This window comes from Phocoena sinus, chromosome 17, assembly GCF_008692025.1.
Source record: "Phocoena sinus isolate mPhoSin1 chromosome 17, mPhoSin1.pri, whole genome shotgun sequence".
Lineage (NCBI taxonomy): Eukaryota > Metazoa > Chordata > Mammalia > Artiodactyla > Phocoenidae > Phocoena > Phocoena sinus.
This window is the reverse complement of record NC_045779.1, coordinates 18,353,775-18,376,611: the sequence shown is the minus strand read 5'-3', so window position 1 is coordinate 18,376,611 and position 22,837 is coordinate 18,353,775. Positions and strand designations below refer to the sequence as shown.

At 42.9% G+C, this 22,837-nt stretch overlaps 1 protein-coding gene and 1 long non-coding RNA gene across 5 annotated transcripts in view; one reads left to right on the top strand and one right to left on the bottom strand.

Annotated features, from left to right (window-relative positions):
• The window catches only part of JPH1 (junctophilin 1), an 80,680-nt gene that overhangs the window by 42,104 nt on the left and 15,739 nt on the right, over window positions 1–22,837 (top strand). For all 4 annotated transcript variants that reach the window (XM_032609711.1, XM_032609709.1, XM_032609708.1 and 1 more), the window contains exon 3: window positions 18,403–18,521. In XM_032609711.1, the coding sequence (XP_032465602.1) occupies window positions 18,403–18,521 (119 nt within the window). The remainder of the gene's footprint in view (window positions 1–18,402; window positions 18,522–22,837) is intronic.
• The window catches only part of LOC116742309, a 190,988-nt gene continuing 173,550 nt past the window's right edge, over window positions 5,400–22,837 (bottom strand). The window contains exons 6-7 of the long non-coding RNA XR_004346413.1: window positions 7,570–7,682; window positions 5,400–5,418 (exon numbers count right to left, since the gene is read on the bottom strand). This is a non-coding gene — a long non-coding RNA (uncharacterized LOC116742309). The remainder of the gene's footprint in view (window positions 5,419–7,569; window positions 7,683–22,837) is intronic.

Genomic DNA, 22,837 nt, shown 5'->3' with positions numbered 1-22,837 from the left:
AGAAAGCTGGCTTTTTATGGGCGTGCCATTTCTCTTAAGGCTCTCTCAGTAGATGCATTTTGTTTTACAAAAATTCATATCTGCAGATCGGCCTTTGAGAAATTACTCTGCAGATATTCCAGTCACACGCAGCCAGGAGCTGGGGGCATCTTTCCTTTTCCTTTCATTGTTGTTCGTGTGTCTCAGAGTTTTTGGTGACTGCTTCCTGGGTCCCTGCCATGTCTCCTCCCTCCCAGAAGCCCTCCCCCACTGCACCTTTTGGGTGGTAAACACCCGGGAGGCCGGGAGTGGGAGCTAAGCCAGCACGTATGACACAGAAACTCATGCAGCTTGTGCAAAGCCAAAGCACAATTGGATTATGTCAAAAAGGGAAGAGGTGCCATGTGAATTTGCCGTGTTTCTTCACAGAGCAGGCCAATTTAAATATAGCCTACTACCACAGCTTGTCCAGAATTAAAATAGCCCAGAACAAGTGGCAAATGGCAGGGAGCAGGGCTGTTTGCCAAGAGATGGCTAAGGGATGGGAAAACGGGCTTTTGAGATGGACTGTATGGGCTCAGATAACAACGGCGAATAGGACACCCTGGGATCCTACTTCATAACTTAAATTTCAGGTCAGCGTAAATGCCCAGAGTGCAAAAGAGAAGACTGGTTAAAACGCTCAGCAACTTAGAAGGCTACTTCAAATGTGCTATGTTATTATTATTTTAAAATTAAATCTGGTCCCTGAATTCCCCTTCAGTGATTTCTCGTCAGAAGTCAAGGACAATACCATTGCAATTAGGCTTTCCAGGCATAGGAGACATTTTGAACCCATGAATTGAATTACATAATAACCCTATAACGAAGCCTTATTTGAGCTTGGTGCTGCACATGATGAAATTATAATTTAAAAATATGAACAGCCCTGACTTTACTAGTTGCCAGAACAGTGAGAGTAGTCGGTACAAGAGTTTTAGCTCCCATTTCAGTTAAATTATTCATTCCTGAAATTTTTTGCTTGGTTCGTTGATTTTTAGTTTTTCTTGATTCCAGCTGTCATGTTCCCTGGGATTCAACAAAACCAAAAAAAACATTTTATTATAGGATAGTTAAGTATTGGCCCCAAATGAGAACAAGCAAAAAAAACCACACTCAACAGTGGTTAACGTTTGTTGGTGCAGATATATATTTCAAATCTCATGTAATATACACATACTAAAATGTGTGTATATATGTATTTATGTATATTAATGTATTCTTCCCCCAAAATTCACTGTCATATTAAACCTACCAAGCAGACATTTAGTGCTACTTTAGAAAATTTTAATGATGTGAGGGATTTGTCATCTGATAGCATTTAAATTTCAGACTTTGAGAACCAAGGTCTATGAGCTGGTTTCTGAAATCATGCTGGTGCCATGGAAAAGGTTTTTTTTTAATTTATTTTTTTTAACATCTTTATTGGAGTATAATTGCTTTACAATGGTGTGTTAGTACCTGCTGTATAACAAAGTAAGTCAGCTATACGTATACATATACCTCCATATCTCCTCCCTCTTGCGTCTCCCTCCCACCCTCCCTATCCCACCCCTCTAGGTGGTCACAAAGTGTCCAGCTGATCTCCCTGTGCTATGCGGCTGCTTCCCACTAGCTATCTATTTTACATTTGGTAGTGTATATATGTCCATGCCACTCTCTCACTTTGTCCCAGCTTACCCTTCCCCCTCCCCGTGTCCTCAAGTCCATTCTCTACGTCTTCATCTTTAATCCTGTCCTGCCTCTATGTTCATCAGAACCTTTTTTTTTGGATTCCATATATATGTGTTAGCATACAATATTTGTTTTTCTCTTTCTGACTGACTTCACTCTGTATGACAGACTCTAGGTCCATCCACCTCACTACAAATAACTCAATTTCATTTCTTTTTATGGCTGACTAATATTCCATTGTATGTATGTACCACATCTTCTTTATCCATTCATCTGCTGATGGACACTTAGGTTGCTCCCATGTCCTGGCTATTGTAAATAGTGCTGTAATAAACATTGTGGTACACGTCTCTTTTTGAATTATGGTTTTCTCAGGATATATATTGCTGGGTCGTATGGTAGTTCTATTTTTAGTTTTTTAAGGAACCTCCATACTGTTCTCCATAGTGGCTGTATCAATTTACATTCCCACCAACAGTGCAAAAGGGTTCCCTTTTCTCCATACCCTCCCCAGCATTTATTGATTCTAGATTTTTTGATGATGGCTATTCTGGCCGGTGTGAGGTGATACCTCATTGCAGTTTTGATTTGCATTTCTCTAATGATTAGTGGTGTTGAGCATCCTTTCATGTGTGTGTTGGCAATCTGTATATCTTCTTTGGAGAAATGTCTATTTAGGTCTTCTGCCCATTTTTGGATTGGGTTGTCTGGGGTTTTTTTGGATATTGAGCTGCATGAGCTGCTTGTATATTTTGGAGATTAATCCTTTGTCAGTTGCTTCATTTGCAAATATTTTCTCCCATTCTGAGTGTTGTCTTTTTGTCTTGTTTATGGTTTCCTTTGCTGTGCAAAAGCTTTTAAGTTTCATTAGGTCCCATTTGTTTATTTTTATTTCCATTTCTGTAGGAGGTGGGTCAAAAAGGACCTTGCTGTGATTTATGTTATAGAGTGTTCTGCCTATGTTTTCCTCTAAGAGTTTGATAGTGTCTGGCCTTACATTTAGGTCTTTAATCCATTTTGAGCTTATTTTTGTGTATGGTGTTAGGAAGTGTTCTAATTTCATTCTTTTACATGTAGCTGTCCAGTTTTCCCAGCACCACTTATTGAAGAGACTGTCTTTTCTCCATTGTATGTTCTTGCCTCCTTTATCAAAGCTAAGGTGACCATATGTGCATGGTTTTGTTGCTGGGCTTTCTGTCCTGTTCCATTGAGCCAAATTTCTGTTTTTGTGCCAGTACCATATTGTCTTGATTACTGTAGTTTTGTAGTATAGTCTGAAGTCAGGGAGCCTGATTCCTCTGGCTCTGTTTTTCTTTCTCAAGATTGCTTTGGCTATTCAGGGTCTTTTGTGTTTCCATACAAATTGTGCAGTTTTTTGTTCTAGTTCTGTGAAAAATGCCAGTGGTAGTTTGATAGGGATTGCATTACGGCTGTAGATTGCTTTGGGTAGTATACTCATTTTCACAATGTTGATTCTTCCAATCCAAGAACATGGTATATCTCTCCATCTCTTTGTATCATCTTTAATTTCTTTCATCAGTGTCTTATAGTTTTCTACATACAGGTCTTTTGTCTCCTTAGGTAGGTTTATTCCTAGATATTTTATTCTTTTTGTTGCAGTGGTAAATTGGAGTGTTTCCTTAATTTCTCTTTCAGAATTTTTATCATTAATGTATGGGAATGCAGGAGATTTCTTTGCATTAATTTTGTATCCTGCTACTTTACCAAATTCATTGATTAGCTCTAGTTGTTTCCTGGTAGCGTCGTTAGGATTCTCTATGTATAGTATCATGTCATCTGCAAACAGTGACAGTTTTACTTCTTCTTTTCCGACTTGGATTCCTGGAAAAGGTATTTTAACAATTAAATCGCAAGAAGTTATTTATCACATTAAAATGTGTTACTTACAGTGATTTACTATAGTGTCTCAGAGCTCAGGGTGTGACAGAGGCCTCTCTCAGACCAGCGTGAGAACCTTTTTAATTTCACTTTTCCATGCAGGCTTAGTCATTTGAGTTGCTGTGGCTGTGATGTCTCAGAAAAACATTGCAGAGAAGTTCCGTATTTACAATTAACTAATGCCAACAGTGATCATCTGCCAGAGAGAAATTTAAGGGAAAAAAAGCTTGAATTTCACCCCCAGAATTACAGAGAGGTCAGAGCAGGATGGTGATGTAGGCAATATAAATATAGTAAGTAGGGGAAGAAAAATGACCATGGGACTTAGAATTAAGTAGACTTATGTGTGCTGCCCAGAGTAGCAAATAATTTGAAAGTATTTCTGGACGTTTGTCAATCACTAAGTACACTGAGGTTTTGTTTGAGGTAGTAGACATTAGGAGTTGATCATGAAATGACAATTCGGACAGCAGTGAAAGGAGACAGGCCAGGGGTGGTTATTTTAGAGAACACAAATTCACAAGTGATCTGAAACCCACAGGGACGTGTCAGTAGAAAGACAAGGGACAGCAGGACGTTAATAATATCAGTAAAAGCTCCTAACAGCAGAGATGTGGAGCAGCAAGCCGCTCACCAGCTTCCAACTTCCTTGTCTTGCATGGAAAGAGGCTCCTTAACCTCCCACTCTGTGGAACAAATGCCATTTTCCAGGGCATTCCAGTTCTTCCTTGGGAGAAGCCCTGTCTGCAGGGCGGAGGGGTTCCCACATCCTCCAAGAGGAATGGAGGCCTCTTCAGAATGGGCTTGTTCTGGACTTGATGATTGGCTCTCATAGGCTTCTCATCTCTTTGATGGCCTGTACGTTTTCAGGGTAACTGGTCGAGCCAAAGGGACTCCATATGAAGCTATAAAGAGGGCTTTCTGTGCCCCATCTCATTCATTCCAGAGCAGAGTGAAGAATGGAAAGTATCATCCTCCACTGTGTCCACTGCAGTCCATTTGGGACTGCAATTATAATAGTGCAATTATATATATATAATTATGTATATAATTGGTCCAATTATAAATATATGTTACACGTTTCCACCAGAATCCTCCAGAGCTTCTCATGGCTCTGAGGTTCTCTGCCTTCAGTACAAGTGGATTTTTAACATTGCTACTCCCAAGCAGCCATACGACAAGGGCACATCCTTTTGTTATCAAGTCTGTTGTCATTCCAGTAGATACTGTGATTCTATTGAAAGGGAAAAAAGAACTACCTCCAGTACTCCTGCCATTGCCTGAAACTTAGCACATGCAGGTAATCTAACTTGGGAAGTATAGCCCATGCTGCAAGGTAAACCTGGAGACCTTTAGAGCAGCTGTCAGAGACCAGCAAAGCAGCAGGAAAGGCCCTGGACCTTTATGCTAACACTGGGCAACTTTCAACCAGGCGGTGGGCAGACTTTGGGGTTCGGCAGGTAACTCTTCCTGTCCCTCCAGAGTTCAGTCTGCTTTCCCCATTACAAGATGGTAGTCAGTAGATTTTGAATTCTTGGGCCTCAAAGGAAACCCCTTCCTAAGTGCCAATCAGAGCCTGAATTTCTCCCTTGTTCTTGGGACGTGCAGCATTCCCTCTGTGCCTGGAATTCTTCTTGACATTCTTTGGAGTTGGTCTGAATCTCAGACTGGTAAGGGGTAGTTCCGTTTGGGTCAATGCATTTGTCACTAAGGAATGGAGTCCAGGAAGGCACACCCCACATTCCCCAGTGGCTGCAGCAGGAGTTTATCCATCCCAGCGACGGGCATGGCATTGCATCCCAGGCCCCCGAGGCAATTAATTCCACTCTGAAAAAAAATAAAGGTTAAAAGTTCATCAGAGTGTTTCTAGAATAGAAACTCAAGCCAGCAACAGGCTCCTGGTCAAGAATATTCCAAGTATTGGAATATTATAAGTGCCATAAGGATGTATAATAGTATTGAAGCAGGTCATTGGCAGTCTATCAGAACTGAAAGAGAAGACTCCTATTATTTGAACAGGAATTTAGCATGATTCTTTTACTTATTTTATTTGAATTCTGCCTTGCATTTCCAGCACCATCTCTAACGAAGGAGAAGCACACATTTTTATCTCAACATACATGTGTTCATCTTCAAAACTGCCTTTGCCCCCCTCCCTCCAAATTGTACCAAGTGTTATTTAAACGTACTAAACAGAAAACCAGTCATCCTGGCTTATATATTTGTCTCAGCCTCCATTTTTCTCAGCGTCCTTGGGTAAGCTATTATCTTATACATTGAGTATGGGGTGAACATTTTCTGTTCTCAGTTTAACACAGCAAATGCTTAAAAACAGATAAAAAATCACAAGAACTTTTTTAAGATTCTCATGAGGAAAAAGAAGACAACTTTTTAAGAATTCAGGAAGAACTGGATGATCTTCTGATATTTCCTTTTAAACTTGGAGGCGTTAATTACTAATTTGGTGATTTGGGGAAGGCGACTATGATTTAGATGAATCTGCAGTATTTTTGACGCCACCTAAAATGTTCCCGCGAAAGAATAACCTTGATGAAAACCACATCTTCCCTATAGTCTTTAGTAAGATGTTTTCTAAGCTGTATTTCATTTGAAAGTCAGCCAAAACTGGTTTTAAAAATATGTAGGAAAAGAAAGCCCAACATTTGCATTTTTCAGTGGAAGTTAAAAGTCTATTAATATTAAAGATAACTGAATAGAGAAATAAGGAGGGCTGCAGACTCAATAAGGTGAAAGCATGAATATAAGAAGATAGAACTATGGTTATGAAGGAATATTTCTAGCAGAAAGAAAAGTTTATAACTAGAAGATGAAATAAATCACAGAACATTTGCTAAAACAAAATCTGCAGACGGTAGACAGCATAGTTAGCCAGCTTTGCCCTAAAGGTCAGGAGACCTGGCTCCTGCCCGTTCATGCCACTGAATTGCTGTGTGACTGAATGTGTTCCTTGGTTTCTCTGAGTCTTAAATCCCTACAGAAGGGATAGTACTTATCTGACCCCAGGGGAGGGACCTCATAGACTCTCCGAGGCTTGTCTAGCTCTAATTGTGCTTTTTAATTTGTCTGGTAAAGCAGAACTTGCAAGAGTCCCTTCCTCAAATCCAGAAGGTTAACGTAAATCAGAGCAAATCCTTTGTGCTCGTTATATCGGTGTCCCCAACATCTGTGGCAGCAAAAGACTAAAGATTTAAAGTGAAAGCAGTCAAGGACTTCTTAATTGAACTATGGAACGAGTCATTGTCACGGACCAGGTGTGAAATAAGTGTGGAGTCACTGAATTACAGTTCCTACAAGGAAACATGAAGTGAATAAAACTGGTTTGCTGAGAGAATAACTGTACCCCCTACTATCTTGGCTTTCCTCGCAAAGCAGTCCTGTTATCAACTCAACAACTCAACGTACGTTGAATATGATAAAGCTTCAGATGCAGAATGGCTTTGCGGAAGCCAGTCCCAAGCAAGTTCACGTTCATACCATTCAGCATCGCATGCCCAGGAGAGGAATGGATGCCTTTGTTGTTCACTATCTTGGCAGGTCTAGACAGATCAAAGTGAAGTGGTAACTGGTAGATTTGGGATCTCAGGAGAGCCATTTTAGGTAATTTACAAAATGGATATTTTAATACCTAAGAGATTGTTTCAACTAGGAGTTCTCCGTGGTTTATGTCATTTTAAAGGCATGAATGATGTCTGCTTATTTGTTTCAATGTTTAAGCATTTATGAAATGGGATTGTTTTAGCACCACCAAGTGTGCATCCACTGGGCATCTACTGCAGTAAAGCGGAAGCTAGGTCTGCCCGTGACCCAGTCACTGGAGCCCATCAGTCCCTCGGCTGAACACTGCTGGTTGCCATCATGTGCTTCGACCACTAGGTAGTCTTACATTGCTCCTAGTCATACTTTAATCTTTCGCCACAGTGACCACTGGTAAAGGACAAAATGCATAACAGCACTGACATGGAAATAAAAACAGCCTTGACCTGACAATTCTCGTCAATTCTCATCACGACCCAGATCCCGAAGGTTGTGAAGTTCTTTTTCAGGCACATCCAGATGTTTCTGTTACAGCACTGAAAAGAAATGGAGCCATGATTACATCTAATTTCGTTTTATAGAATATGCATCCATTTTGAAATAATTTGACCTGCCTTTTGTTACCAAAAGGCTGCTGGCTGATAACTTGAACTAAAGATACACCCTTTAGTAGTAAGCCAGATTTACTCAGAATAGGCCATTTCTATGAAATTTGCCATAGGAAAGAAGCCTTATTTAAGCAAAAAGCACCTAAAACGGTAATAACTGTAATAATAGTCTGCGTTTATATGACTTTACAGTCATCAGATTCACTTCACATTGTTCACTGGATCCTAACTTAACCCTTTGTATTTCATCTGGTCCAGCATCTATCACTGGCTTTGTGCCCTTCCTCCTACCCAAAGCTCTGTGATGGGTGCATTTCCATCCTCCTTGCTCAGATCTCTACCCTGCATCAATGGCCCCTTCTTCCTTTTTTGCTTCTCTCAGAAAAGGGACCCCTGCCAGAGGAAGATGCTGAATCACGTTGGCCTGAGATCAGGTCTTCCCAGTGCTGTTCAGCAATTCCAGTTTCCCTTTCTTCCATTCCTTAGAACGTTTGTGCAGTGCTGATTCCAAATCCTCACCTCTTTAAGCACCCAGGTTTTCCCTACCAGCCCTAAATTTCAGCCAAGGACTAGTAATGGCCATTTGTCAACTAAATACTCTCTCTACGTTAGTACTCAGTACTTCATATAAATCACTTCTGATCCAGAGCATCTCTACAAGGTAATATCATCCCCGTTTTACAGGTAAGGAAACTGAGGCAAAAGTGACACAGCCAGGATGTGATAAACTGGGGTGTAAACCCAGGTCTGTCTGGTTTCCAAAGCCCAAAGTACTCTCTGTCTCTTTCAAGCTTAGAATCCTTTAAATAATTTTAAAACATTGGATCAACCCATCACTGTCCTTATGTTTTTTTCCTGTTTCCTTTCTTTTGCTTCATCTAGGACCCGACTCCAATGGTTGTTCCCTTCTCAAAGCTCCTTCATTTTCTTCTGTTCTCTGAGCATCTTTCTTCCCACCTTCCAACAGGATCAGCTCTTACCGATACAAGTAAAGTGTCTTTTTCCCTTGGCCCAGCTAATCCTCCCGGTTACTGTCCAAATTTCCACCTTCCTTTCTGGGTCAGAAATCACCAGCATGTGTCCCACACCTGCTTCCTGTATTTCCTCTGTTCCTTCCTCACCGACCCCCTTCAGTCTGGCTCCTACAGTGGCCTTCTTGTTAGAACTGCCCTCCCGGAGGTTCTCATCTCAGCCCTCACTTTCTCCAGCACATCACAGGATTGACAAACGATCCCTCTCTCAGACTCTTAACTGCACTTGTTAATTCTAACTGCTCCAAAATCAGCCGATCAGTGCAGCTCCCCTAGAGAACAGACAAATTCAGATCTGGCCCGCTTAACTCCTATGAGGAGCACAGGATTTATCCAAGAACAATGTATCCAAGAACTTACGTATTTGATGGGCTCATCGATCTTCTGTGAGCTCATCGTCTGTGACCACGATGCCCACATTCCTGTTGCTAACCTTGACCCTTAACTTTGCACTGCAGCCCTGTATTTCCAAATCGCAATGCTTGTGTCGTGTAAAATCCTACTTGTCTAAAACTGAGCTTGTCATCACCTTCAAACTGTCTCTCCTTCCCACCTGTACAATTTCTGTAGTAAAGCCATTCACCTGGACACCAAGTTAGCAACCTTGGGGTGAGCTTTTATGTTTCTCTCCTTCTTACCTATGTATTTATTCCACCAATATTTGTTGAGCACAGCCTCTGGGCCAGGCTTTATGTTAAGAGCTGGAAAAACAGATGTGGAGGCTTCCCTCGTGTTTCAAAGTTCTGACACTTTTTTCCTTAAAGTGTCCTTCGGCTCTTCCTTTTCTTACCGCCATTCCCCTCACTAGACTTAGCTTACCCTGGCTGGGATTAGTGAAGCAATTTCTCGTCTGAGAGCCCAACCTTTGGTCTTTTCTCCTCACTTCCTCTGGACACATAGGATGTTCTAGAAATACTTGTTCATGGGTGATTTTTTTTTAAATTTTTAATTGTAAAATAGACATAACAAAATTTGCCATCCTAAACCATTTTTAAGTGTACAGCTGCGTCGTGTTAAGTGCATTCACATAGTTCTGCAGCCAATCTCCAGAACTTTTTCATCTTGCGGAACTAAAACTCTATACCCATTAAATAACAACTCTCTGTTCTCCCTCCTCCCAGCCTCTGACAACCACCCTTCTACTTTCTGACTCTAGGAATTTGACTGTTCTAGGTTCCTCCTATGAATGGAATCATACAATGTTTGTCCTTTTGTGACAGGCTTCTTTCACTTAGCATAAGGTTCATCCATGATGTAGCACGCATCAGAATTTCCGTCCTTTTCAAGGCTAAATAACATTCCATGTATGTTTAGGCCACATTTTGTCTATCCATTCTTTCATTGATGGACGCTTGGGTTGTTTCTGCCTTTGGGCTATTGTGAATAATGCCACTATGAACATGGTGGTACAGATATCTCTCTGAGACCCTGCTTTCAATTTTAGGGGGTATATACCTAGGGGTTGAATTGGTGGATCATATGGTAATTCTGTTTTTAATTTTGCGGGGATCACCATACTGTTTTCTACAGCAGCTGTACCATTTTGCATCCCCACCAGCAGTGCACAAGGTTTACAAGTTGTCCACATCCTTGCCAACACTTACTACTTTCTGGGTGGTTTCTTTTTTTTCTAACATCTTTATTTGAGCATAATTTCTTTACAGTGGTGTGTTAGCTTCTGCTGTACAACAAAGTGAATCAGCTATACATATATCCCCATATCTCCTCCCTCTTGCATCTCCCTCCCACCCTCCCTATCCCACCCTTCTAGGTGGTCACAAAGCGCTGAGTTGATCTCCCTGTGCTATGCGGCTGCTTCTCTGGGTGCTTTTTTTCATGGTAGCCATCCTAGTGGGTGTGGGGTAGCATCTCATTATGGTTTTGATTTGTATTTCCCTTATGGTTAGTGATGTTGAACACCTTTTCATGTGCTTATTGGCCATTTATATCTCCTTTGTAGAAATGTCTATTCAGGTTCTTTGCCTTTTTTTTTTTTTTTTTTGCGGTATGCGGGCCTCTCACTGTTGTGGCCTCTCCCGTTGTGGAGCACAGGCTCTGGACGCGCAGGCTCAGCGGCCATGGCTCACGGGCCCAGCCGCTCCGCGGCATGTGGGATCTTCCCGGACCCGGGCACGAACCCGTGTCCCCAGCATCGGCAGGCGGACTCTCAACCACTGTGCCACCAGGGAAGCCCCCTTTGCCTATTTTTTAATTGTTGTTCTTATTAAGTTGTAAGAGTTCTTTATATAATCTGAATACTAACCCATTATCAGATATATGATCAGCAAATATTTTCTCCCATAAAATGAAATTTTAGTCTTATTTAGTGGTAATGTTTTTGACCTGTAGAATAACCCTCATTAAAAGGACTTTCCTTGAAAAATTATTTCAAGAATAAAACATCCCTTAAATTTGTTTTTACATCAGGTTTTTCTAAATACATAAATTATATGGCAAGGTAAATTTTAGATAAGTTTTATAAAACTCAGGATAAAGTAGAAGATAGCCAATTATTTGGCATATTCCAGCCGAGGATTAGAAATGTGCTTTTGACCCGGCCTATCCAGAGAATATAGCCTTTAAGCTTATTAAGTTTGATAAAATGTTAGGGAATAAAGCCTGTAAAGTACTTAAGAATGAGGACTTATTTTCCAAGCTTGAAAATGTTCTGAATATAGAAAAAAATTGTGTAAAGGAAGCTGCATAGTAGGCTCTGATGTCCCCAAGTTATCACGTATGTCCCTAAGCATTCACACACTACGAGGGGCTGAAGTTCAGAAAACTTAGTATAACAAGTAATTTTTTTCAATATCCTGCCAGTTTCCAAAAAGGATTTTCAGGGCATTATAAGTCACATACATAGTAGCATTTCTGACCAGGGAATGTTAAAGCCATGTCTTTAGAGAAGATAACCATGCACATACGATTGAGGATAATTATACTCCAGGTATCCCGGTAGCTGTAACAAAAAGAGAAACAATAGATAACGTAGTTCTCATTGTAGTTCTCATTGTGCAAGGAAGCACGCCAGTATATCATCATAGACCAGATTTTTCCTGACACTAAACTTTGAGGAATGTATTGCCCAGATCTTTATGAACATGACAGTGATACACATAATGGACAGCATTTCACATGCTTCACATGAATCTTGGTTCATATCCTATCTTGGATATCATGGTTCATCCTCCTATCTCCCCTTGAAAACAGGCCAAGGGCATGGTATGAATTATGATTCTAAGAAGGCATCTCTAAGATTGCTAAAGTAATGTGGTTTAACTTCTGATCTCATAGACAAGAATCATCTGTGACTAGACTGGCCTCAGCCTGGTCTCTGGCTACCCACACTTTCAAAGCCTGTGTCGTCATACCTCTGCAAGAGTTTGGGCCCTTGAAAGGTCAAATACCAGATTTCAGTGGGGATGCCATGCCCCTAAATTTACATTGTATATCTAAATAACTTGATAATGCTTTTAGAAAAGGAAGCAGTGGACCACCCTGGCAAAAAAAGACAACTATTTGCTGAAGCTATAACTTGTTTTTAACCAGGACCTAAGAACACAGTCTTGAAGTTATTATTCCGGGTCCTGTCTTTTACAAAACAAAAAAGCAACGTAGGAAGAAAATTAACATTCAAGAACTAATAAACGTAAAGATTGGACCCGCAAGAAGTAGTCTTCCTAAACCACATTTACTGAGCTTTAGCTGAATCACTGTCCATTGCAGATTAAAATCTTCTTCAGCTGTGCCAGTGAATAGGTATGTGTGTGAGAGATGGAAAGTCAGAAGTCCGGAGAAGCAGCTAAGGGGGCCGTTTGTGCCTTAGCAGGAGGAGTGTATGCTGAGTCTCGTGGGGTTGGTCTGACCAGAGAAGCAGATCGATACTGAGAGACCAGTTTCTTTCCGGTACAGGAACTCAGACATTATGCCTTTGCTTTTTAGCTGAGAGCTGTGGAGACACCTAGTTCTTGTTCCTATCGAGAGTATTCCTTGCTTAACAGACTGATTTCTTCTTTAAAAGGGCTCCCACTGTATACACAAGATAATTGGTTTTTGCCAGTCTAGGTCTCTCGTAAGTGAATAATGTCACAGTCCAAAAGGAAGGCTAACTAAGGTCATTTTTTGGCATTTTCTTGCACATGATGCCATAACCCAGGAAAGGATTTTGGTTATTGTCAGGCAATTTCAAGAAAACCAGAAGGGAAATAGAATGGCAGGCTGCAAGGACAGAAGCAGGGAGATCGGTTCAGCCTTTGCAGGAACCCAGTGAGATGTGACCTGGGCAGGAGCGGTGATGAGAAGGAGACACGCGGGGTCGGGTGTGTATTTTGAAGGTCCTGCCGGCTGCCTTGCTGACCGTGGGTGTGGTGTGTGAGAGAAAGGGAGGCAACCAGGATGGCTCACAGGGTCTGAGCTTGAGCAACTGGACGAATGGGGTTGCCGTTCACTGATGTTTGGAGTCTTACGTACAATTGCTCTCTTTTTTTTTTTTTTTTTTTTTTTTTGCCTGCATTGTGTCTTCATTGCTGCGCGCAGGCTTTCTCTAGTTGCGGCGAGCGGGGGCTACTCTTCGTTGTGGTGCGCAGGCTTCTCATGTTGCGGAGCACGGGCTCTAGGTGCGTGGGCTTCAGTAGTTGTGGCACGCAGGCTCAGTAGTTTTGGCTCGTGGGTTCTAGAGCACAGGCTCAATAGTTGTGGCGCATGGGCTTAGTTGCTCCGCGGTATGTGGGATCTTCCCAGACCAGGGCTCAAACCCATGTCCCCTGCACTGACAGGCGGATTCTTAACCACTGCACCACCCGGGAAGTCCAATTGCTCTTGTTTTTAAATGTTGCTAAGAATTTTCTTTAAATATATGGGTATCAAAGCAAATCACATGTACAGCTCCTGAACCAACTAGATGACAGCCTCTGCCATCAAATTTTCAGAGTCAGGTCAGGAAACTTAACTTTGACTTAGTAAGTAACAAATTTTAAAAGACATCAAAAATCAGCATATTTTTTGAAGCCATTTTTTGTTGGGAAGAAAATATGTAATAAGTAGAAATAGAAAAGTATAAGTATTGTATACAGTTTTATCTTTAGCAAAATCCTTGTCCATTCTAGATGAAAATCTTTATCAGCTGCGTCAGTGAATAGGTATATAAAAGATTGAAAGAAGTTGGGACAGACGTCTAAGGGACTTGCATCTACCTTATTAGTAGTAGGCCTATGTGCTGGGCGTGTTCAGTGTATTGTTTATATGCTTCTTTTTTTTAAAAGCACTGTTAGGGCTTCCCTGGTGGCGCAGTGGTTGAGAGTCCGCCTGCCGATGCAGGGGACACAGGTTCGTGCCCCGGTCCAGGAAGATCCCACAGGCTGCGGAGCGGCTGGGCCTGTGAGCTATGGCCGCTGAGCCTGCACGTCCGGAGCCTGTGCTCCGCAACGGGAGAGGCCACAACAGTGAGAGGCCCGCGTACCACAAAAACAAAAACAAAAAAAAAGCACTGTTATGTTTAAGAAAAACTGGGAAAGCCAGACCATTTTGTTCTGAGTAAGGTGACTTGAGAGTTCGTGAAACACCATTTTAGTCACGAAAGAAAAAAGAAACTCAGATTCTCATCAAATTACTGATTGGAAAGAAACAAGTTGTAGTTAAGTTCTTAAGTACAGGTGATGCCTGCCATTCAGAAATTCCACATTGGGCTTCCCTGGTGGTGCAGTGGTTAAGAATCTGCCTGCCAATGCAGGGGATACGGGTTCGAGCCCTGGTCCGGGAAGATCCCACATGCCGCGGAGCAACTAAGCCCCTGTGCCACAAGTACAGAGCCTGTGCTCTAGAGCCCACGAGCCATAACTACTGAACCCACGTGCCACAACTACTGAAGCCCACGCACCTAGAGCCCGTGCTCTGCAATAAGAGAAGTCACTGCCTACGCACCCCAACAAAGAGTAGCCCCCGCTTGCTGCAACTAGAGAAAGCCCACGCACAGCAACGAAGACCCAATGCAGCCAAAAATAAATAAATAAAATTAATTAATTAAAAAATTCCACATTTACTGTTTCAGCTGTTGCCGAGTGACCTTTGCAGGGCTGATGTCCAAGAGGGGGTCACCTACCTGCTGTACCAGCTTAGCCAGTTGCCCAGGCCTCTCTGTATCTCTTTACCCCAAAATAGTAACTCTCTACAAAATTTTGGTTTATTTGTAATAGGACCCTAAAAGAAAGTCTACCACTGATGCCTAACTGAAAGATGTTGCTTTTCACTTACTTTTTGCTGCATTTTATGTGAGAAAGTATAGATGATGATAATGGTATTTGGAGATTCCTGAGGGTCTGAAGATTGATGGATGTCAGCAGTCTTTGGAACAAATGAAAGGCTTCTTGGGCTCGCAGGCATGCTCCTTGTTGGTGCGTATGTTTTCCATGTGACCAGCTACATGTAGCAGCCAGGCATCCACTTGGAGTTTTTTCCACCTGTCTCCCCAGAATGACTAGCCCAAACCCCCCTCCCCCCAAGCCATGAACAATGGCATGTCTTACCCGTTGGGTGATTAAAGGGGTCGTGTGTTGCTCCAGAACTGAGCCTGGGATTGGAGCACATGAATAACGTGGGCCAGGGTCAAGCCCAGATTTTTCCCTGGGCAAAATCAAGATGTTTTAATGGGTTGGCTGCACAACACTTTTTTTTTTTTTTTTTTTTTTTTTTTTTGCGGTATGCGGGCCTCTCACTGCTGTGGCCTCTCCCGTTGTGGAGCACAGGCTCCAGACGCGCAGGCTCAGCGGCCATGGCTCACGGGCGCAGCCGCTCCGTGGCATGTGGGATCTTCCTGGACCGGGGCACGAACCCGTGTCCCCTGCATCGGCAGGCGGACTCCCAACCACTGCGCCACCAGGGAAGCCCCACACAACACTTTTGATGACAGCAAACTCAGATGGCTTCCTGTTCTCTTCTACTTCTTGTTATCAGGTCCAGGGCTACCAAAATCTCCTGAGCAGATACGTAGTTTCAGGCTTGAATGTGGTTTTGACCATCGTGCCAGCCATGCGGGAGCACTGACACAGGGAGGGGTGCTAGATGGAAAAGTCCCCCCTCCTCGTCTGGTCTTACAGGAAAGAACAAGTAAAAAAGTAAAGGGTTAAGGCTTCACTGATGCTGTGCTTCCAAAATATATTTGCAGAAAGGTTCATCTACATTTGTCTCTTCTCCAGTTTAGCGTGTTGTCAAAAGTGGTGGAAATACTACTACCATTTTATTCCACTCCGTGGTGGTGGGTTGTGATTGTTTCGGAATAAATGGTGCTTGAGTTTTGTAAGTTTATCATCGAAGGGCTATCAGGTTTTATTATAGGATAGGATAACTGTACTCTTGTGGCTTCATTAATTATGGTGCCTAGACATAATTAGGCTCTAGCTAAGAATAGCAGATAAAATGGAAAATAATTCTGGGAAAAAATGAGCTGAGATTCTGAGAAACTGAAAGGACATAAGAGAGGGCATCCACTGAGTCTCAGCACAACCATGGGACTAAAGCGGCATCAGTGATGGCTCCCTTGCAGGGGTTACCACAGCTGGGTGTTTTAGGAATATGTTCTTAACCCCTTGATTTTGCCTCTGTACTCCCTACCCTGTAGACAGAGATCATCTAAAACATCGTCCAAGATTCGTAAGTGACCATTTTGATGATTAGAATTTGATTCATTCATTTTTAATTAATAGACTTTATTTTTTTAGAGCAGTTTTAAGTTTGCAGAAAAATTGAGGAGAAAGTACAGTTTCCATATACATCCTTTGCCCACACCCAGTTACCCTTGTTATTAACATCTTGCATCAGTGGGTACATTTGGTACAACTGATGAACCAATGTGGAACGTTAGTATTAACTCTAAAGTCCATACTTGACAGTAGGGTTCCCTCTTTGTGTTGTACAATTCAGTGGGTTTTGACAAAAGCATGATGTCATGTATCCCCCAGTAGAGGATTATCCAGCATAGTTTCACTCCCCTAAATATCCCTTTAGATCTACCTGTTCATCCCTCACCCACTTTCACCTTGAACCCTTGGCAATCACTGGTCTTTTTACTGTCTCTGTGGTTTTGTCAATCCATTTATTTTTAAGTAACTACCCAGCTGTTCCAAAGGACATTCCTTTATTTATTTACCATTCCTTTATTTATAAAGTGGGCCCTCAGTAAATACTATGTACCAGGCATTGTTCTGTGCCTTGGGAGTATAGTAGAGCACCAAAAATTTAAAAATGCCCAAAATAAAAAGTCTCCCTTACACTTATATTCTAGTACATCAGATCTCCAGGCTCAGCTGGGTCCTAAGTAGGAGTGAAATGGGACCTCCCCCAGTTAGCCCCACAGTCTCAGGTGAGACCCCTTTTTCCCCGTCTTTTCTGCCTGCAGTCTAGTTCCAGGAATCCCGTCTGCTGGCCTCCTCCAGATGCCACCTGGGTTTTCTCTCCTAAGACCAGCTAGGGCGTGATGTCATTTCCCAACTTCCTCTCCTGCTGTCTCTGAAAGGCCTGCAGGCACACCTCTTTTAGACTCCCCTTAAGCTTTTACCACTAGTTATCTATAGCCCTGCCTAGCGCTAATAAAAGAAAATAGTCCACAAAATTATAAGAAGCAGGTGCCCATGAAAATTGTCTAAATACTAGCTGGATAAGATCTCCTCCTTTGGAAGAGGATGACCCAAAGTCTCAGCCTCCAAATGTCCTCTTCCTGGGCAGGCAGACATCAGTCCCCCTGCCTTGCCATAAGGAGCCCCATTCCTATCCCTGCTGCCCTCTCCCTGGCCCTTGTCCTCTAGAAAGATAAGCGGTTTCAGTGGGTGAGGACGGGCCGGGGAGAAGGAAGACAGAAAGAGATCCCTTTCCTCTTTCCCGCTCCACCTCTCCACCTGCTTTCGGTTTCACACAAGAAACATGCTTAAAGAACAACTAAATGGACTCCTTGGAAGCCTCCTGAGCACATTCTTCCCGCAGACCACTGGGCCTGCTCCTACAGGCTGGGGGGGAGCCCATGGTGTGCGTCTGTTTCCAACTACACATTCAGCAGTCACGCTGATAGTGTGACTCGGCCACGTTGGGAGCGTGGACACCACGGAAATCAGTCAGTGCTACAAATCAGTTTTACTGTTTTTTCCCCCAGAGAGCTACTTTACCAGCACACCACTGGGCAGATCTTTCTTAATCAAATCCTTGTATTGATTCTACCATAGACATTAAATCCATGAGCCCTGTATTAATTCACATGTTCTAATTCTACTCTCCATGGTCGGGGGGCGGGGAGGGGGAACGCCAACCAAAGTCAACGGGGGATTTCATCCTCTAAGTCTTGAACACCGGGCTTTGCCTTAAGCTGTGCAGAACTTGTTATACTTTCATACAACTGGTTATACTTCCATTAACCTTGAAAGAAAGATTGAGGCAATTCACAGGTGATTTCATCCGCTTGATTTCCATTGATGTCTCACAACAGTATGATGTCTCACAACTTTCTGTTGCAGATGTGGGGCGAGGATCACGGTTAGCATTTCTTTTCAGGCCCTGCCTGCCCCGTAGACCGTTTGCCCGTCCTGTGTAATTAACTAGGTGCCGCCCCTGCTGACGCGCCCTTTGTGCTCCTGTAGGACCGCGCACGCAAGAGCCAAAGCTGACGCCGCCGACCAGGCTGCTCTGGCTGCCCGCCAGGAGTGTGACATCGCGAGAGCTGTGGCCAGAGAGCTGTCACCTGACTTCTACCAGCCAGGTAGGACAGGTGACCTGTGATGGGAGGGGTAGGAGCATTGCCTCTGGTTTCCTTTTTTCCTTCTTTTCCTTTTAATCCAAAGGTCTGTGCCCCATGAATTTCAGCAACACTACAAAACAAGTGGGAGCTTAGAGTAACACGTGCCTGGAGCCTGAGTGTTAGCGCTGGGGATTTGGCTTCTTCCCCGGTGCCTCTGCCCACCCCCCAGCAACAGACTTTGAGCTGATAGCAGTAAACAAGACAGGAATCTAAAAGAGAAGTATTTAAGAAATTGTGTTAGTGTGTTGGGGACCATCTCAGGTGCTAACACAGATACCTCAAAATCAGAAGCACCTGGAACCATCACGTTAGCAATAAGAGAAGAGCCAGTAAGTACTGCGACTTTTTTTTTTTTTAAATACACCTCAAAGGAATTTGGTTAGGACGTAAAGAAATATACCACTTAAAGACAGATGAATCTGCACAGATTAAGAGGAGAAAATCATTCCAGATCATCTGGCTCAGATGTTATAGAATAGCAGTAAACAAATATTTACAGTGGGTTTCAATAGTTACCTCACTTCTTAGTGGTCTCCTAGTAGACTGCTTCCATCCCTTCAATATACTGGTGTTAACAAAATGGCAGTCACCACCTTTTTATTATATGTTTCTCCATTGTTTTAGAAACAGCATCTTCCTGTTGATTTGCAGGATCAACAGATCTCTGGGCAAGAGAGACTAAAAGAAATGTTCTAAATTCTAAGTTTCGACGTTTATATTGTCTTGGTAAAGAGTTTTTTCACATTGGTTTCTGTTAATCATGCTGGATAAGTAGCACCCTGCACAACACACGTGTCCAATACCTGTTTGGTTCCAGTGAAGGTGACATAATATTGGAACCCACAGGGCATTAGTGTGACTACATGAACAAGGTAAGTCACAGTGAATAGAAGACCAAGTGTCCATGTATTCTAAAAGCTCGGAACGGGGCTATAATAAGGGATGGGAGAATGAAAAGGAAATGACAGGATTTTTTTTTTTTTTTTCCTGCAAAGAATGAAGACTGTAAAAGGCCATGTTAACAAGACTGTTTTTAGGAGGAGAGCTTAGGGAGGGGCCCAGTCCCGTTGCTGAGTTGAGTTACCACAGAGCGACTTCTGTACTGGTTCAGCTCCAAGGGAGGTGACCAGTGATAATGGGTGTCTTCTTTTGTGTGCATCCTTTCTAAACCTCTGGGTGGGATTTAAATCATTTAATACGCATGTGTATTTTATTAGGAAAGGGAAATTTTCCATTTTTTGCAGTAGGAATAAACACTCTTCTGGCAACTCACACATATTAGCAGCTACCTGTCCTAGGGTGTGAGAGCTGGGGAGGGGATTTAGCCACCCAGGGGGGATCATCTTTTTCCTCCCCAGCAGTGCAGTTTTTGGGAGCAGCTCAGCAGTCAGGAGACGGTGCAGCTTCACATAGCAGCCCTGGGCTTGAGCTGCTTTGGAAGCAAACAAACTTGCTGTTGTCTGCAGATGGTCATTTCTTGATTCTGTTGTTAATTCTGTTGGGGAATAGGGTCCCTGTAGCTTGCTATTAGGTGTTAACAAGAGGTAAATGATATGGGAGGTCATCTCAGTTTTCCAGGCTAAATGGTTTTAAAAGCTTTTTATGATGTGAAAGCATTTGAGGGGGGAAAACATATTGTGGGAAAATGTAATTCCACCCTTTCCTAGCTAAAACAGCTTCATATAAGCAAGCTGTCAGTAATGAGTATATCACAGTAGCACGAGATGACAAGGGGTCTGTTTGAGACAGGAGCTAAGGGCAGCGGCTGCAATCCCCTTTGACCCGCAGCCAACGCTTCCTTCGACAACTGTATAGAAAGCCTTTTCTGTACTGAGTATTGATCTTCTCACGGGAGCATAACTCATGCTTTCCACTCTGCATTTACAGGGTGATCAAATCAGACAGACATTTCTGAAAGGGCTTTCAAGTACTTTTTCTGAGTCTGGCTGCTTGTTTAATTTACATATCACAGATACAAATGTTCCCTTTGTTTGGAATGGATGTGTCTTATATAGAAGTTGTTAACCCTGGGGAAAGAAAGATGTCTGTCATAGCTTATATTTCGAACACTTTCATAGTAAGTTACCTCTTTTCAGGAGCTGGCGGTATTTTCAGATATTTCCCATCTTAGTTCAGTCTTCTACTTTTAGTTCAAAACTGTATTATTCTATAGTTTAGTTTAAAACTACAAAAAAAACGTAGCCATGTAGAATGGCTCTATCACTCAAAGGGCCAAGTCGTAACATATAAGAAAAAGCATACCAATGGATGTGTATGAATGTGTATGTAGATAATTGCATAGTACCCAGAAACCTAAATTGCCATGAGTATGAGTGACACGGTGAGTTGTCCCCCAAGAACTTAGAAATGAGGTTGCCCTCCAGGAGTTAAAATGAGCCCATGAGACTGCACAGATGTGTATAAAGTGATCGTAAGTGACAGCATGGCTGTAGCATAGCAAGATTTCCTTGTAACCTGATTGAGTGTATTGAAACCTCTGAAGACTCGGTCACCCCCCAAAGTAGTATAGAAGAAAGAGTCACAGAGGCAAAAATAGGCAGTGCCCATCCAAATGCTACCTAGAGGAGAGCAAACCCATGGCCCAAAGCCTTGGAGTACTGCAGTTGCATTGGCAAGGACGTTTCTGCGATGGGGAGGGATGCGGGGAACCGTTACCAGCTGTGTGTGGCTTTCCTGGCGAGAGCATCCGAGGGAAGAAACGGATGCATCAGGTTAGCTCAGCATGGTGCCATTAGATACTTGATTCATCTCATGCCTCTGTCTTGATTCCACATCCACCACTAACCTTCTGATTTTCGTTGAGCTTCTCGTGGAGGTCTGCCAACAGGGAGAGCACGCACTGGTGGTCATCAGTGCAGGTCTCAGGCCTCTGTGACATTTACCTTGCTCATTGTGAACTGATGAATTGGTCTTCTGGTGTCAACCATCAGTCTTGTGAGCTTTGGTGATGTGAGACTGCCCCAAGGGATGGCTCTGCTTCAAAGTGCTGATGAAATCAGGTTTTTAAGCCCGGAAAGCCGAGGTGAGACTTTGGAGGATCACTGAGCAGGTAGTGGGGAGTTGGACATGGTGGAGAATGATGGGGAAACTCTATGTATGGCTCATTTCCCCACTGTTTCAGTTTCCTCTCCATCAAGATGCTTATTTTGTTTTTAATTTCCAGTGATGTTTGTCCGTTGTGGGGGTCACTGGTCATGGGTTAAAGAAGAGAATGTGACCAGGGTATTACATAGGGCCCTCTCGCCACGTGGCCTAGGCAGCACCCTCAACGAGCTGTCTCTTTCTGTGTTTAAGCGTGTGTATTAGTCAGCTTGGGCTGCTAAAACAAAGTACCATGGACGGAGTGGCCTACACAATAGACATTTATTTTTTGTGGTTCTGGAGGCTGGAAGTCCAAGATCAGGGTGCCAGCATGGTTGGGTTCTGGTGATGCCCACCTTCCTGGCTCACAGATGGCCTTTCCCCAGTGCATGCACCTGGAGAGAGAGAACTCTGGTGTCTCTTCCTCTTTTCATAAGAGCATTAAGCCCATCGTGAGAGTCTCACCCTCGTGAACTAATCTAAGCTATCTCCCAAAGGCCACACCTCCAGTAACATCACATTGGGGGTTAGGGCTTCAACATATGAATGTGTGAGGGGGCAGGGAGACAAACAGGGTGTAATACACACACACACAGTGTGTTGATTACTTAAAGTGAAGTCTTTTAGTATAGATTATTTTGAGATAGTGTTAACTAAGCTCACACTTCTGGTATGGATTAGAAGTCTTAAGAATTGTCTGTGCCTATCATTAATATGTAATACTTTTGGTTAAGAAGAAAGAAGCATCCTGGAATAGATGCCTTCTAAACTCACTTTCCAGACCCAAAATTCTGAATAAATTTTTTTCATAGAAAAAGGAAAACTGAATAATCCACTAGTTGACGTGAAATTAATAATTCATGGGTTTGCTGGTTATTCTTACCACTTAGGCATTCCAGCGTATCCCGTTCCACACACGTGTGTATTGAAAGCCCACCGTGTGCAAGGGGCCCCGGGCTGGGTGTCCCACGGCTTGCAGACAAGAGTGCTGTGGCTGTGTTCTCAGAAGCTGCGGTATTGCTACTGATGGGACTCTAAAGTCCTGTGGGAATGTAGCATTCTTTCCACATAGAATATAAAAGGGATCCTGCTATCGGTTATAGAATTTTTAAAAAATCTTTCAGTCTGGTCTTCTTTTACTGATTGGCAGTCTCCGCAGAAAAGTCCTACTTTCT